The sequence below is a fragment of the Cheilinus undulatus genome, linkage group 10, assembly GCF_018320785.1.
Source record: "Cheilinus undulatus linkage group 10, ASM1832078v1, whole genome shotgun sequence".
Taxonomy (NCBI): domain Eukaryota; kingdom Metazoa; phylum Chordata; class Actinopteri; order Labriformes; family Labridae; genus Cheilinus; species Cheilinus undulatus.
In genome coordinates, this window is record NC_054874.1 from 10,890,453 (window position 1) to 10,907,364 (window position 16,912).

The window sequence follows — 16,912 nt, forward strand, 5'->3', positions numbered from 1 at the left end:
AAACACCATGGGAATGTCCAGCCATCATACCGCTCAGGAAGGAGACGGGTTCTGTGTCCCAGAGATGAACGTGCTTTGGTCCGAAAAGTGCATCTCAACCCAAGAACAAAAGCAAAAGACCTTGTGAAGATGCTGGCTGAAGCTGGTAAGAGTGTGTCATTATCAACAGTCAAACGAGTCCTGTACCGACATGAGCTGAAAGGCCACTCTCCCAGGAAGAAGCCATTACTCCAAAAGAAACATAAAAAAGCCAGATTACAGTTTGCAAATGCACACAGGGACAAAGACCTTAATTTTTGGAGACATGTTCTGTGGTCTGACAAAACTAAAATTGAACTTTTTGGCCATAATGACCATCGTCATATTTGGAGAAAAAAGGGGGAAGCTGGCAAGCCTGAGAACACCATCCCAATTGTGAAACATGGGGGTGGCAGCATCATGTTGTGGGGTTGTTTTGCTGCAGGAGGGACTGGTGCACTTCACAAAATAGATGGCATCATGAGGAAAGAACATTGTGTGGAAATACTGAAGCAACATCTCAAGACATCAGTCAGGAAGTTAAAGCTTGGGCACAAATGGGTTTTCCAAATGGACAATGACCCTAAGCATACTGCCAAACTGGTTACAAAGTGGCTTAAGGATAACAAAGTCAATGTTTTGGAGTGGCCATCACAAAGCTCTGATCTCAATCTCATTGAAAATTTATGGGCAGAGCTGAAAAGGCATGTGCGAGCAAGGCAGCCTACAAACTTGGCTCAGTTACACCAGTTCTGCCAGGAGGAATGGGCCAAAATTCCTGCAAACTATTGTGAGAAGCTTGTGGAAGCATATCCAAAACATTTGCCCCAAGTCATACAGTTTAAAGGCAATGCTACCAAATACTAATGAAATGTATGTAAACTTCTGACTCTCAAGAAAATAATGAAAATTGTCTAAAAAATGATCTCTCATTATTCTGGCATTTAGCAAATAGAAATAATTTTGGTAATCCTAATTGACCAAAAACAGGAAAAGTTTAATCTGATTTAATGTTAGACGGTGAGAAAAAAAAGTTTATGTGCCTTTTTCTGTAGTGTATGTAAACTTCTGGTTTCAACTGTATATTGAATGGTTCTATAAGGATGTAAAAAATCAATCTCAAGACCTACAGCATATCCAGGTTGACTGTTCTGTAAGAGTCAGACTGTACTGAACTGTTTTGTATTTCTCCTGATATTTCCCATTTTCATGAGTGATGGATGTTTGTGATGCGTTCTGAAAGAATAAATAGTTCACACCTCACTAGATGCATGTCAATAATGATCTTTAATGTCAATATATACAGAACTTGAAAGAAAAATAGAATCTTAAAAATCAAATGAAATAAATACAATATCATACAATTTCCACAATGTCTTTTTGAAGAGATATCCATGGAAATTTTTTTTAAATTCAGCCTCTCTGGTTCGACAGGGTGCGTCCCGTCCCCCCCAGAGAAATCCATCCAGCTCCCCCACATGCTCTTCATCTTTATCATCTTCATTATATATTTTTATATATCTTTTTGCAAACTAGAATTTCTGTAATCGTAACCACATAGTTTCACCTTCAAACTCTATTTTTTTCCAGCGGCAGCTTATTTTTCCTCTTTCCATACACTGTTAGCATCACAGAGTAACATGAGTCAGACGGTGAAATTTTAAGGAAAAGAAATACAGGTTCGGATCAAACATGCATTTATGTTCCCAAAAGTGCTGGCAGATGATTCTGATTCTGAGGTTTTAATCTGCAATGAGCAAAAACTTGTCTTGTAACTTTTAGGAGGGAAACAGTCTGACAGTGCCCCTCAGTCAGCATCATCCTGCCAGCACTCTCACACATAAACCATTACTTCACTTTGTAGAAAAGAAGTCAAAGAGCAAAAGCAAACAAGGTAAGCAGAGAGAACTGAGGAGGAGGAGGAGGAGGATGGCAGAGCGCAGATGAAGAGCAGTGGGGAGGGGGCACAGTTTACCGAAGCAGCTTTGAATCAGCCAATCACAGTGAAGGAGAACATCAGCTGGTGCGTTTCTTCCCCACATGGAGAAGAAAGAATGAAAGGCGAGGAGGGCAAGTGCATATGATAGCTGTGGAAATAAATACAAGTGAGTCTCTCCCCAGCGGTAACAGATATGTGAGTTTCCCCTCTTCCTCTTCAGCTGACTTCTTCACCATGCAACCTCATCCAGTGTGAGAGTGCATGTCGTTGTATGCGTGCATATGTTAAGGGTGTCAAATAAATAGATTAAAAAGGGGACAGTAGGTCTGACTGGCCAGGACTTCGGTCTGCGTTTGAGAGTCCGACTGAGAGCGAGGTCAAAACTGGAGGGGTGGCGGTGTGAGTCTACATGTCTGTTGAGGTGAGTTTCTTCATGCTGCGTCTCTGGGCTAGACTGGACGCCGCCACGGGCTCCAACACCGGCTGACTCGTTTTCTGGCTCAGTGCGGAGTATGTGGCAGCCATGGCTCCCTGGAAAACAGCAACAGAAATAAACGGCCTTAAGCTTGAATGAAGATTTTCGAGTGGTCTGACTTCTCACAGCCCTTCAGGTCACACTTACCCATTCACACACTTTGGCGAAGGCTGCCATCAGTATATAAACCTATCCCATTCACATGCCACTGATACAGCAATGGGAGCAAAGATCTGTGAGTGTTGTGCTACTAGCCAAATACTTAATTGGAATTTCATTTCCCCATAATTTTATTTTTACATGAAAAAAATTATGATTTTTAGCTCAACAGCCTGTTTTCTGGAACAATGGACTGAATATAACGACTGATGTGAATCCCTTTGATAAGAGCTTTAGGTTTAAAACTAAGGATGCCACAAGGGACTGATCACGATTGGACTATTCTTATTTAAATACAGTGCACTCAGAAAGTATTCAGACCCCTTTTACTTGAAATTTAGCTCAGGTTCTTCCCATTTTGCTTGAAATTTGATGAGATGTTTCTACACCTTGGAGTCTACCTGTCATAAATCAAACTGATTGGACATGATCTGGAGAGGCACACAGAAAGCCTCACAGCTGACAATGCATATCAGAGCAAAACCCAAGACATGAGGTCAAAGGAACTGCCTGCAGAGCTCACAGACAGGATTGTTGCAAGGCACAGATCTTGCGATGACCACAATAAATGTTCTGCTGGACTGAAGGTTCCAAAGAGCACAGTGGCCTCCATAATTCTCAATCAGAAGAAGCTTGGCACATCCAGGACTCTTCAAAGAGCTGGTCACCTGACCAAACTGAGCAATCGAGAAGAAGGGCCTTAGTAAGAGAGGGGATTGAGAACCACTCTGACTGAGCTCCAGAGACTCTGTGTGGAGATGGGACAAGGTTCCAGAAGGACAATCATCACTGCAGCCCTCAGCTGATATGGGGTTATGGCAGAGTGACTAGATAGAAGCCTCTCCTCAGGGCAAAACGCATGAAAGCCCACTTGGAGTTTGCATGTGAAAGCCAAGCGGGCTTTCATGTATTCAGTTTGTCTGGGCGACCAGCTCCTGTAAGAGTCCTGGGTGTAGCAAAGGTCACCTATCGCTGCTAGGAATGCATAATATTACCCTCATAATATCATTATTGGCAGATATGAAGTCGCAAGGTTTTTAAAGTGCTGTTGATAGCCTTCAAAGGGAAAATTCAACTTGATTTGATAATATATTACTATATAACGTAAATGCAATCCAAATAAAAGACTTAAGGTTTATCACTGCTTCAAGACTATATTTGTAAATAGAATACATCGATCATTAGTTAAGGAATCAAATGTTTTGTGTTCTTTTAGTTTCTGTTTCTGAAACAGTCACAATATGACTAGCATGAAAATTACTACAGGAGAGACTTGGTTCTCCTATAAAATAGGGCTGAACAATATGCAAAAATAATCTAATTGCGATTTTTTCCCAAACGTGATTGCGATTTATTATGCGATTATTCTTGGGTTAATCGTATGTAATTTTCGACAAATTCAAGCAGTAAATGATTCTATAAATAAGACCATGTGAATTGCAAACAATGAAATTATTTTCAAAGCAATTAATCCATAGTAGCATGAATCTGAATATGGGGCTGCAACAAGCTTTAAGCTATACAGGAGGCAGCTGCGGTGGGGGAGGTGAGGCTGGCTACCAGCTGAGGTATGACTTTCATGAAGTAACGCTAAGCTTCATCAGTTTTAGATAGAGCTAACTACTTTTGCTTGTATTGCAAATGTGATGGCGTTCACTTTTTTAAAGAGCATTATCATTTTTATGCAACTCATTTTGATTGAGAAAAACATACATAAAACACAAAAAGGAGGATTTTTGTAAAACATAAAATAATGACCCTTGAATGTTTGCATAATGTGCATAAAATCTCTGCCGCTGCAAAAAATGGATTTATCAAACTGGTATTTTGACACATTTCAAGTCTGTGATTTGTAAATTGCAGGAGGCCATACTGCAATTTAATCTAATTTATGATTCATTGCCCAGTCCTACTATAAAATAAAATATGCACATGGTATCAGCTAAAATGACTTGAAAAATGAAAACTGTCTGCATATCTGATATGGCAAAAATCCAATTTTGTTTATTAGCAGTCGCCCTGAAGGAAAATCTTAATGTATGTGACTTCAAGTAAAGCTAACAAAAAGGACTCAGGTTTTCAAATATCACCTAAAGGTGGCAGTGGTTACCATCACTTCTATTCAAACGCTGTCATCAGACCTTGAGGCACACTAGAAATGAGTAAGAACAGATCACTGATGAATGTAGGCAGATGAAAGATCAGGATCAGGAATCTACAGTCAGCACCCATATTCAGCCCGCTTAGTGGAAGAATCATATCTGTTCACCTAACAGAAACATAGAATGTGACCTGAACAATATGGGCCTACTGAGCCTACTTCATGATGCTGGTACTGTTTGTTGGCAGGAACTCTTTTCTTTGCCTATGTAAAACCCATTAAAGGAGCTGCTGAGCCTGGATGTCAGGACAGTATTTTTGCTGAGCAGGTGCATTCCTTAATGGTTGGACTTTCCTTGAATGAAGTGCTGTGTCACTACTCGTGCATTAAATTTGCACCACAGACATGACCGTGACCTTGTTTGTGCTGCTGACATTCTCAATAACTAGGCCTAAGAGAGTAAGGGAGCCTGGGAGTGGACCCTTTGCAAGATCTTGTTGAGTGATTGCCTACAATCTACAAAGACAAATACAACTATACTACATCTATGACATTTTTTTAAATCAAGGCCAAAAGTTTGCCTTGCCTGTGTCCCGGGTGCACAGGGGATCATCTCTAAATTCACAAACAAAAGGTATCTTAAGTAATCGTCTTGGCAAGAAAAAACAGGACTGTGCCATTGTCTGTTGTTAAAAAGGTTGAAGAGAGCACTAAGATGGAAGCAAACCTTTCAATTTGCTGTCGATCTTTGTTCCAGTTACCATAGGTTTGGGTTGTATCTGAGAGAAAAAGATCACAGATAGAAGCAGATCCCTGCAGAGGGTTGCTGGCCTCTCCCTGCATGATGGGGTCAGGAGTTCAGGAGAGAGATTTTGAGTGCTTCTATATAAAGCTGCCGCTCCCTAAGATTAAGAGATGTCGAAGTTGAAACGCTCAGTAAGGAAGAGGTCAGCCTCTCTCTGTAGGTGCTCAAAGAAAAACTGACTTAGAGACAACACCAACAGAGAAAGTGCAGATGAATACTTGAGTTTTACTGGAGGAGAGATATTTTTATTAAAATATTGGGGAAAAGACCAATTTGCAAAGGGTTCCTTAGGTTTTATTCTTTCATTATGGTTAGGTTCACACAACCACAACCATAGGGAAGACTGATGGCACGAAAAGTGTCCAAAGGACAAGCACTGACACCATTCACTAGGAGAGTAAATCCCAGAAGGTTGCTGCTGAAAGGACAGGCTGCTCCTCAGTGTATTGTATCAAAGCATAATCATGGAAAGTTGACTGAAAGGGAGAGGTATGGTAAGAGAAAGAGCAGAAGCAGCAGAATGAGCTCAGCCTTGGGAGGATCAAACAACGAACATTCAAGAGCTTAATTCTCTATTCTTTTGAGATGCTCATGCTATGCCCGTTATGTGCGTCCTGGAGTGTTGCATGTCCTCTTTCTCCCTGGCTCTCTGGTCTCCCTCCTCCCTCTACCTGCAGGCTGCAGCACACCTGAGTGCTGTTAGCACTCGGGGTGGAGGAGGGGGGTATTTATAGGTCGTTTCCACCGAGCGGTCTGGCTCAGTTCGGTGCAGTACGGCACGCTTTTTTTGGTGTTTCCATAGAGAAAGGGTCCCAAAAAACTGACCTGTACCGTCCCACTTTTCGGCACCCTTCCGTAGGGGTGCCAATCTTACCTAACCGTACCAAAAAGGTGGAGCCACACACACAACAATAGGGGCAGCACTGACGTCAAGTCAGTGCGCGACTCAGCTGCTCGCCTCCGGGCTTCAAAGACGGAAGTCTGCTGTGAGAAGAGGGCGAAAACAGGAGAAAAATGGACCAATATCTGCCTAAATGGGAAATATTTGGACTCGACAGAGATCCAAACCTTTTCCTAGTCTATGGATATTGGTATCTGGCCACAAATCAAGTTTCCTGACATTTATCTGGATGATTTTAAGAACACAAAGCAGAGCCCAAAGGCTCACATTAGCCAGACCCATCCAGGATGGATGAAAAACTAAATTAATGCAGAAGTTTTGTGAATACGAAGCCTTTGAACAGTTCACTCTCATCTGTAACTAGTTATTCATCCACGTCTTACGTTAGATTACCTTGTGAAAACATCGCTCTGTGGCTGTTGAACGGGCAAACCAAACTGAGTCAAACCGAACTCCCTGATGGAAACACGGCTTTAGAGTGGCAGGGGAGAGGAGCATGCAGAGCAGAGCCAGACACAGAGCCACACACACTCCCGGACAAACGCCTGAGGAGGTTTGTTTGATGGTTTAACCTTCCCTTTTCGTTGATTAATTAATGTGATTTTTTTTTGCAGTTTATCAGTGTTAAGCTGAAATGATGACAGACCTTTAGCATGGTGGTGTTGTGGAATTGCAATGTGCAATGAGTTGTAAGTAGAGAAAGACAATCTTTAGCACTGTTAAGCTGGCTGTCCTGTGACTTTATGTGCTCTAAAGCAGAATCATATGGATATGGTTTAATCGGGAGTACCCTGACAAGTGTTTCTGCTGTATCTATCTTAAGTATGATATTCTGAGGCAAAAAAAATGGTCATGAAATTTGTTTTCTTACATCCGGGATGAAGAAATATACAGTATGAGTTCCATTTGAAAGAAGCATCTAACCTAGACCAGTGGATAATAAGACACAAGATGGACACAGCTGCTCTGTTTGATTTGGTATTAGTAATAGATGAGATTAGAAGTGTGTGAATCACAGAGGATCAGGCTCCCTTTGAAATTTCAAGAGGATGGCGTCATGTTGAGGAGAGATGCTGGGTTCCATATTTAGATTGACTAGTGTGTCAATACTGAAAACGCAAATACAAGTGACACAAACATCGTACTGCCCTTCCTCCTTAAAGCCAGTCATAAATTGGGAACTTCCCCCTCTGAGCCCTATGCTATTTTTCAACCACTGTGCCTCGCCTGGACTTGTGTCTTAAAAAGCCTGTAAAACATCAACGCTGTGGCGCACAGTTGAGCTCTAAACATCCTTTTCTTCAGGATAACCTGGTCTTTAAGAATATGTGTACATCAGGATTGTGACATAAAAATTCTAAAAATAATGCGACTATAAAGAAGAAAGAATAAAACTAAACAGAAACTGAACAAAGTAAATATCAATGACTAAGGATTTTTTGGGCAAACTTCCCATACCATCACAAAAGTTTTTTAAAATAATTATTCTGTGACAGAAAGTCTTTAAAATATTCACATTTTTCTAAAAAAGCACTTGTGCTTTTGGGAATTTGAGTCATTCTAAGCAGTTCCTGTCTGCAGTGACAAAGAAACACATCACAGCCTCTCTGTGCTGCTTTCTCTCTATTCTGAGTCATTCAGGCTGTCTCCTTGAGTTTCTTAGTGTTTGCTCATACACTGTTCGCCAAAGCATGACATGATGACGAAACAGCTTGCCTTTGGTTGTCACAGACCGTCACAGTGCATTCTGGGAGACAAACAGATAATATGGTGACCGCATTATCTGCTCACTGCAGGACTGATTGAAAAATTGATTTTTATAATTTTAGATAAATATAGTAAAATGATTTTATAATTATAGATAAAAAGCTGTTAAATATCAGAGTTACTTGTGTGTAGTTAATCTTTGAAGGCCCCAGAAAGTCAGCCAAGTTACAAGCTTGTTAGGAAACGTTCTGTAAGAGCTACGAAGGTGTGGATAGCGCCATTTGAATGGCAAAACAGATGGCTTTCAGGGGTAAAAAACGAGTGGCGTTGATATATGCTTAACGAGTAATTTAACTTTGATTAAGACACATCTATTCTTGTCATATACTTGCATACAATGGAAAGATTGTCTAAATTGCAGTATCTGTAGTTCAGGCTCTCAGGCCTTCTTTTTTTTGTTATATACAACATGATATATTAAAATAGAATTAATTTAGATTAAATTATTAAATAATCTATGCAAATACTAGGTATGAGGGGGGTTTATTTTTATTCACATATTGATACCAATTCCTCTAGTCATCAAATCTTCCAACTGACCTTCAACACATCATTAGATAACCATTAGTTAGCCTGTTAAGTGAGCTCATTAATGTCTATACTGCCAATTTCAACACAGATTTCAGCCTTGGACTACTATTTTAACCGATGGGACTTTACTACAAGGTTTGGAAGCACTTGTCACAGCCCATCTGAGCAGATGAGGATGGAGTCTGCCTGGAGTCTGAGGAGAAAAGTTTTACCAATACAACACAGCTGCAGATATGATTGAGTTCATAATAAAGAGATGTGAAGTCGTGAGAAGTTCATAAAGAGCGGGTGAGACTTTTTGGTTCTGAGGCAGAGAAGAATTTCTAACTAACTAACTTTGACAGGTGTTTAAATCCTGTGTTCTCAACAACTTATATGACTGTAGATCTGCTTCTTTAAAATAGTCAATATTTCTCTTTTAAGATTTATTTTTGGGCTTTTTATGCCTTTATTGATAGAGGAGGACAGTGGATAAGACTCAGAAACAGGGAGAAAGCGCTGGGGAGAGACATGCGGGAAACTGTTACGGGCCGGATTCAAACCCGGGCTGACCGCGTACATGGTGGGCGCCTTAAACCGCTAGGCCTCCTGTGCCCCCCAACACTATCAATTTTTATAGCTTTAGTCCTCTCAGAATTGCCAGCAAGTGGCACTTAAATTTCCAAAGACTGCTGTGTTTACTTAATTTTTTTCTCCTAGTCGCAGTGATGTTCATGGTTGTGTGGTGCTGTTTCGAATGCTTAAATTGATCTGACGGACGTGCTGTCAGCAAATGATGTCAGCGCACTACTTGTGTCTTGTCTTCATCTTTGTCCGCTGTTGAATTTCACTGGGAACAAAACGGGAGACATTTTAGCCGGGAGTAGTCAGGCTATAGCTACTGTTTGCTGTGGTTGGGTGATTGCCTGGACAGTGTGGGTTGCACTCCTATTTTCCAGTCCATGTAGGCACTTGTGTTCATTCAATCAGTCTGTACCATACTGAAAATCCTGTACTGAATCAATGCATTACAAATAGGCTACATGTACATTTAACTCCTTTACCTTGAATGACAGAATACTATTATCTTATGATAGATGCCTGAGTTTTGTCTGTTACTGAGGAGTTCATGTGCTCACCTTGACGAGGTGTGGTGCGTCATGGCGTGTTAGCTGGAAGTGTGGTAGCGTATCTCTACAGGTGATCCAGGAATGCTTTAAAACCTGTTCTGCTGTGTATCGCTGGTGAGGGTCCACATGAAGCATATGTGAAAGCAGATCCTGAAACATAAAGACCGTGGTAGTAGTAGTAGTAATGTAGTGCGGACACAGATAGAGATAAATGTAAATTATCTATGAACTAGCCCTGTTAGTTAACCATTAAAAAAACACCAGAAAATGCTGTAAGTGTTCAGTTCACAAAACAATATTTTACCTCCTAGATAGTTTTAATTGGAACAGACATGAATATAACAGCTAAATTAAAAGAAATCATGCTTATGAAAGAATACAGGACACTTGGAAGTATTCTTTGAAGTCCAACACCAATGTGGAGGTGGTCTGTGTACCTTTGAAGAATCTGATACCGTATCCCAGTTGCCTCCTGTCAAAGAGAACTTTCCAGATCCTATCCGGAGTAGAATCTCCTCTGGTGTGTCGTTGGGCCCATTAGCAAACGGCGTGTACCTGAGAGGGTAGGCAAGCAGAGATGAGTTGCGTGAAATAACCCCTTGCCACACTCATGTAAAGAGAGATATAATGGTTAGTCTTGAAACGTAACAGCTAAACTCAATTCTTCAAATATAAGTTTCAGTTAAAGCAGATAGAACAATAGAGCTGATTTATAAAATCTGAAGATAAATCTTTACAAGACATTTAAACTAAATCTCAGTTGTTACAAGTGCAGTCTTACCCTGCCAGCATGGTATACAGTAAAACTCCAAGACTCCATATATCACAGGCTGCATCATAACCTTGCCGCATTAGTACCTGGAACAACACAATAAAAGAAATGAACACTGTTAAGGAAACATGCTGACAATGGGAACTCTCAGACAACTGTATAACCTCTCATCGTAGTCTAAATTGCTATTCATAAACTTATCACAAAAAGTAAGGATGTTTATTTTTGGTAGATTATTGATTTTTTGTTTCTTTGCAATACATCTTACACCGTTGGAAAGCCTGTTTATTTCCCTTTTAAATGGTGCCACATTTGTAAGGAGCATGCATTTGTGGGATAAGCAGAGGACAAAGTGTTACGATTAAGTATGCGGGCTGCACTCACAAAAATGAACCAAATCTTCCCTGCCGATGACAAACAGCTTATTTTTCTGTTGCTATGGACTCTTGTTTTAAGCACCTGTGAGCATAGTTCCTGCTATAGTGGTCAATCTGTGTTTACTCAAAGAATCGGCATGCCACATTTGGCTGATCTGGATAGGGCGTGTGATAGGGCAACTTTAGTCTGCCATTTCTCAAAGCCAAGCTGCGACATTATTGGGAGTGAGTCCTAGTACCATCTCCAAACTGAAGGCCAAGTTCCAACACTACCTCCATCTTTTGGTGGAGGTGGAGGCAGAGTGATGATGTGGGGCGGCAACTCCCCCATTGAAAAGACAAGGCTTGTCATCACTGGAGGCAATCTCAATGTTGAGAGATATCGAAATGGGATTCTGCAACCATTATTCTGCAATCTGGCAATCCCATATCTCCACAGTCTGGGACTGAACTCTATCCTCCAAGATGACTACGCTTGCCCACACAGAGCGGGGTTTATCAGAGACCACCTCCAGAATTTGGAACCACATTGGCTGACTTGTGACAAATGCTGCTTGAAGAATAGGATGCCATCCCACAGCAGTGCGGGACCAGGCTGGTGACCAGCATGAGGAGGAGGTGCCAGCCTAGGCTTTTATGGCTGTGTGTGGTTCTTCCACACACTGCTGAGGCTAGTGTTTGTTCAATGAATGAATTGTTAAATTGGCAGTAAGTCTTGTTTCTTTAGACTTTAATCATCCAATCAATCAAATAACACCAAACAAAAGTCAATGGCAGCTGTTTGGTACAGCAGAGAAGATTCTTCATAGGTGCAACCCATATACTCGCACCATTAGCACTAGCACCATTAAAAGAGAAATAAACAGGCTTTTAATGGTGCAAGACTTATGGCCAAGAAGCATTTTTACAACAAAAAATTAATCTATCCAACACAACTTTCCTTACTTTTTGTGCTAGGTTTATTTTGGTAAGCAGTAGCTCAGTCCTTTCAGACTTTGGCTGTCAACTGGAGGGTTGTTGGTTCAAATCCTGGTAAGGACAGTAGATTGGAAATTGGTCTGGAATTGGTTGGATTCTGTGTCTGTCATAAGGTAAGTGAATCTCGCAAAATTTCAAGCTGAAACGCTTGTTCTCTGTCAGAGAAAGACCAGACCAATCAGTGTCATGTGAGGAGACACAGTTGTTGGCTCCAGTTGTAGTGTAGCTGCACTACAAGTGTGTAGACAGTGAGATTAGCATGGGTGCAGATATAATGGTAGTTTTATCAAAACAGAAAAACCTTTCTTATTTAGAAGAGCAAAGAATTGCACCAAAAGCTTCTCCTGGTGAAAACGATATTTTTGCACTTCTCCTGACCAACTTTGCCAAGATTTTGATTTAGCAACTGGCTTCATTGAGAATGAACAACGATGAGTGAAGCCAGTTGATCTCGCTTCATGTAGTTTAGTCCTCAGCGGTGGAACATAACCAGTTAATCATACATTTCGTTTCTTTGATTGCCTCAGACAGAGCGTTCGTCTAATCACCCTTTTTCCAAGGTTCTGCCCTTCCCAAACATCATCTATGGGGTGCTGCCGAGAGTCATGTGAAATATTCCATGCCATAGATATGTGAAACAGTCTGTCGGGTGTGTGAGGTTATGGAGAGGTGTTTGACAGGCACTGCTGAGTTGTCCTTGAACAGGGCGCTGAACCCCCAGCTGTTTGGGAGCTCTTTCATGTGCAGCACCTCACTCTGGCATCCCTCCATTAATGTCTGCAGATTCTTGCTTGTTCATGTGTGTGTATTGCTGGCCTACGTATGTATAATATGTTTGAAGAACTAGTACAAACACTAAATTTCTATCCACTTGGGGCTTAATAGAGTACAGCTTCTTCTTCTTATAAACTGTATATATCATTGTCCTCTCTCACCTCTGGAGCCACAAAGTTGGCGGTGTAACAGGGGGTGAGGAGAAGGCCGTTGCCTCCCCGGAGCTGCTTTGCGAATCCAAAGTCACAGATCCTGATAGAATCAGGATTTCCAGAGTCATCCATATAGAGGATGTTACTGGGCTTCAGGTCTCGGTGTACCACCTTCGTGGGAGAGTAACAGAGGAGAAAATTAAAAAAGAAAATGTCTACTTTTCCCTCATGCTCATATATACAGATGGTATTCCTTACCCCTTGGCAGTGGAGGTAGTCAACAGTCTTGGTGATGGTGTAGAGCACAGCACTGGCCTCTCTCTCAGAGAAAAACTTCTGCCTGAGGATCTTGTCCAGCAGCTCCCCTCCCTTCATCAGCTCTGTCACCAGGTACACATACCTGCCCTCATCATACACCTGACCCAAGCACAGACACGTAAAACCTGTCAATAACTTTACTAAAACTTTATGAAACACTCACACAGAAATGCCACTCACATCTTTAAGAGTGATGATGTTTGGATGCTGTCCGTATCGCATCAGGATTTCAATCTCTTCAGAGGGGTCCCTCTTTATTTTGTCTATAATCTGAAACACATGAAAACACACATACATTAGCTTTTAATGTCGGAAAAAAAAGATGTAGTTTTGGTACATGAGCTCTCAGCCGGGATATTATGCATGGAGCTTAAATGTAACCATCATATGATCAAACTTGCTAAACAATGCTGCCCTCTGCTGGTCTTTATGCAAAATTATTTGGGGGCCACATGCCTACTCATTACTCAGAAACATTTATGACTAATAAACTGACACCCAAGTTTTTAGTCATCTAGTTTAATATAGTAAAAAACATGATTGTACAGTTGCCCACTCACTGGAATTAATAGTGCTTAAAATATAAAGTCAGATTAATGATTGTACAGAAAGTGAACACTGATGAATTGTGGGTTTCAAAAATGAAAAATCCTGCTACCTTCACAGCATAGTCCATGGCAGAGACTCGGTGTACACAGCGTTTACAAATGGAGTAGGAGCCAACCCCAATGTCCTCCTGCAACTCGTACAGGTCAGAGAACTTGGCTGAGCCCCCGTGCATCTGGAAAGATGAAGCGTCAAACAGTTACTTTTTTAATATTTTAATGATTAAAAACTGCACCAGTACAGTACCAGAGTGTTGCTACAGTCCACCGTTAGTCAAAACAAAACAAGAAAGGGGTGTGACGGCTCACAGAGGTCAAACTTCGGTTTCTGGTCCCAGTTCAGTTTCTCTGTAAAAACGGACATAAAGTCCCGAATTTATAGGCCTAAGTCTAGGTTTCCCTCATTTATTGCAAGGGATACAAAGATCAGTATTGGGTATCGGCACCTATATCAAGCTTAAGTACTCGTACTTGTGCTGATAAAACACAGCAGATACTGTACTCGGGATGGGAGTATCTAGTCAAACGTAAGTGCTGAAAAATATTGTATTAGTGATCCTTATTTATCACTTTAATATAGTGAAGCTTACGGTTCGATCCTTTTGGTGTGAGAACGACCAGTGATAGTATAGAGGGTGGTGTATTGAAACCAGAGAAAAAACCTTTAAAAAAAAAGCTGCTAAATAAAATACAAATGGGAAATGAATAGTCTAATATCGCCTTAGAACGATAAAATACATAAAACATAATGATGAAAATAAAATACATGTATTCTAGAGCCTTTAAAAAGATCATATCCATGATTTACGTGATGTGATGTGCTGTGACACCGTCACATACACTGTATTGCCAAAAGTATTCACTCACCCATCCAAATAATTGAAATCAGGTATTCCAATCACCTCCATGGCCACAGGTGTATAAAATCAAGCACCTAGGCATGTAGACTGTTTCTACAAACATTTGTGAAAGAATGGGTCGCTCTCAGGAGCTCAGTGAATTCCAGCATGGTACTGTGATAGGATGCCACCTGTGCAACAAGTCCAATTGTGAAATTTCCTTGCTCCTAAATATTCCACAGTCAACTGTCAGTGGCATTAAAACAAAGTGGAAGCGATTGGGAACGACAGCAACTCAGCCATGAAGATGCAGGCCATGTAAAACGACGGAGCAGGGTCAGTGTGTGCTGAGGCACATAGCGCGCAGAGGTCACCAACTTTCTGCAGAGTCAATCGCTACAGACCTCCAAACTTCATGTGGCCTTCAGATTAGCTCAAGAACAGTGTGTAGAGAGCTTCATGGAATGGGTTTCCATGGCCACGCAGCTGCATCCAAGCCATACATCACCAAGTGCAATGCAAAGTGTCAGATGCAGTGGTGTAAAGCACGCCGCCACTGGACTCTCGAGCAGCAGAGACGCGTTCTCTGGGTAACGAATCACGCTTCTCCATCTGGCAATCTGATGGATGAGTCTGGGTTTGGTGGTTGCCAGGAGAACGGTACTTGTCTGACTGCATTGTGCCAAGTGTAAAGTTTGATGGAGGAGGGATTATGGGATGGGGTTGTTTTTCAGGAGCTGGGAGCTGGGAACAGTTTGGGGATGGCCCTTTCCTGTTCCAATATGACTGTCCACCAGTGCACAAAGCAAGGTCCATAAAGACATGGATGAGAGGGTTTGGTGTGGATGAACTTGACTGACCTGCACAGAGTCCTGACCTCAACCTGATAGAACACCTTTGGGATAAATTAGAGTGGAGACTGAGAGCCAGGCCTTCTCGTCCAACATCAATGTGTGACCTCACAAATGCGCTTCTTGAGGAATGGTCAAAAATTCCCATAAACACACTCCTAAACCTTGTGGAAAGCCTTCCCAGAAGAGTTGAAGCTGTTATAGCTGCAAAGGGTGGACTGACGTCATATTAAACCCCGTAGATAAAGAATGGGATGTCAGTTAAGTTCATATGAGAGTCAAGGCAGGTGAGCAAATACTTTTGGCAATATAGTGTAGATGTTACTGTAAACAGCATATTAAAAGCTATACACTGATACACAGGGGTAGAGAACACTGGTTAAAGTATGTTATAGTGATGCAAAATTATGAATTGTGTTCACTGGTGAAGGACAGCAGATTAGCTCATGTTAACACAGGATGAACAGAATCTAAGCATAGCATCTAAATCAGGAGTGTCCAAACTATGGCCCGGAGGCCAAATGTGAACGCTTGGCCGATTTTTATTAGCCCACAGCAAATTCTTTGCCATATAGGAAAAATGGCCCATACAGCTTCATTCGTGTTTTCTTATTGACAGAGGAGTAGCGTTTTGTGTTATCTTGGGGGTAACCCAAAACTATACTCGCCTGTCAATAAGGAAACAAAGATAAACTTACATTTTGTAAAGGCAGCATGAATTTCTTTGGATTAGTGTATATTTTAGTTTGAGCACTGGGAGGTGGTACTGTGCTAATTCTATAAACAAACATTTTAACAGGACAGTTCATTGATATACTTTTTCATGACTATAACTGAGACAACACTGTAAATTTACTGGTAAATTGCCATCTTCATTGTGACCAAAGTGGAACCAGTGATAGCCAGGGTCAACCAGGGCTGTCCAATCACTAAGCACATCTCTACCTAAAATAGTCTGGATTTACTGACTTCAGTATCATAAAGGTGAGTAATAAGAAAGTGGCCCCACCATTCTCATATTTTCTGTAAGTGGCCCTTTTTGGAAAAAGTTTGGACACCCCTGACCTAAATACACACTAGTAGCTTCTGTTTTCTACTTCTGTGTATCCACAATGGCCTTTAAAATGTGTTTGCATCACTTAACTCCTCTACCCTCTCTGCTTTTACATCCAGAGGCTTTCTAAAACAGTGAAGAAGTTGGCAGGAGGAAGAAGAAGCGCTGCTCCCAGGGGCAGATGGCCTAGTGGTTTAAGGTGCGCCCCATGTACGTGGGTGGTCCAGGTTCAAGGCCGGCCTGGGTCTACTTTCCCACACGTCTTTGCCCCAATTTCTATTCCTGTTTCCAGCTCTATCCACTGTAAATAAAAGGGATTAAAAAGTCCAAAAAGCTAGAAGCTAACTTTTGTTCTTCATGATTTTTGTTGTGCCTGCTTCTTCATTG

The 16,912-nt window shown here is 41.4% G+C and overlaps 1 protein-coding gene across 3 annotated transcripts in view; it reads right to left on the minus strand.

The window, feature by feature from the left end:
* Positions 1-1,286: 1,286 nt before the first annotated feature.
* rps6kal (ribosomal protein S6 kinase a, like) overlaps positions 1,287-16,912 on the minus strand; it is a 31,680-nt gene continuing 16,054 nt past the window's right edge. For all 3 annotated transcript variants that reach the window (XM_041796974.1, XM_041796973.1, XM_041796975.1), the window contains exons 15-22: positions 13,835-13,957; positions 13,357-13,446; positions 13,117-13,275; positions 12,868-13,029; positions 10,587-10,663; positions 10,243-10,360; positions 9,815-9,955; positions 1,287-2,488 (exon numbers count right to left, since the gene is read on the minus strand). In XM_041796974.1, the coding sequence (XP_041652908.1) occupies positions 2,363-2,488; positions 9,815-9,955; positions 10,243-10,360; positions 10,587-10,663; positions 12,868-13,029; positions 13,117-13,275; positions 13,357-13,446; positions 13,835-13,957 (996 nt within the window). In that variant the 3' untranslated portion in view covers positions 1,287-2,362. The remainder of the gene's footprint in view (positions 2,489-9,814; positions 9,956-10,242; positions 10,361-10,586; positions 10,664-12,867; positions 13,030-13,116; positions 13,276-13,356; positions 13,447-13,834; positions 13,958-16,912) is intronic.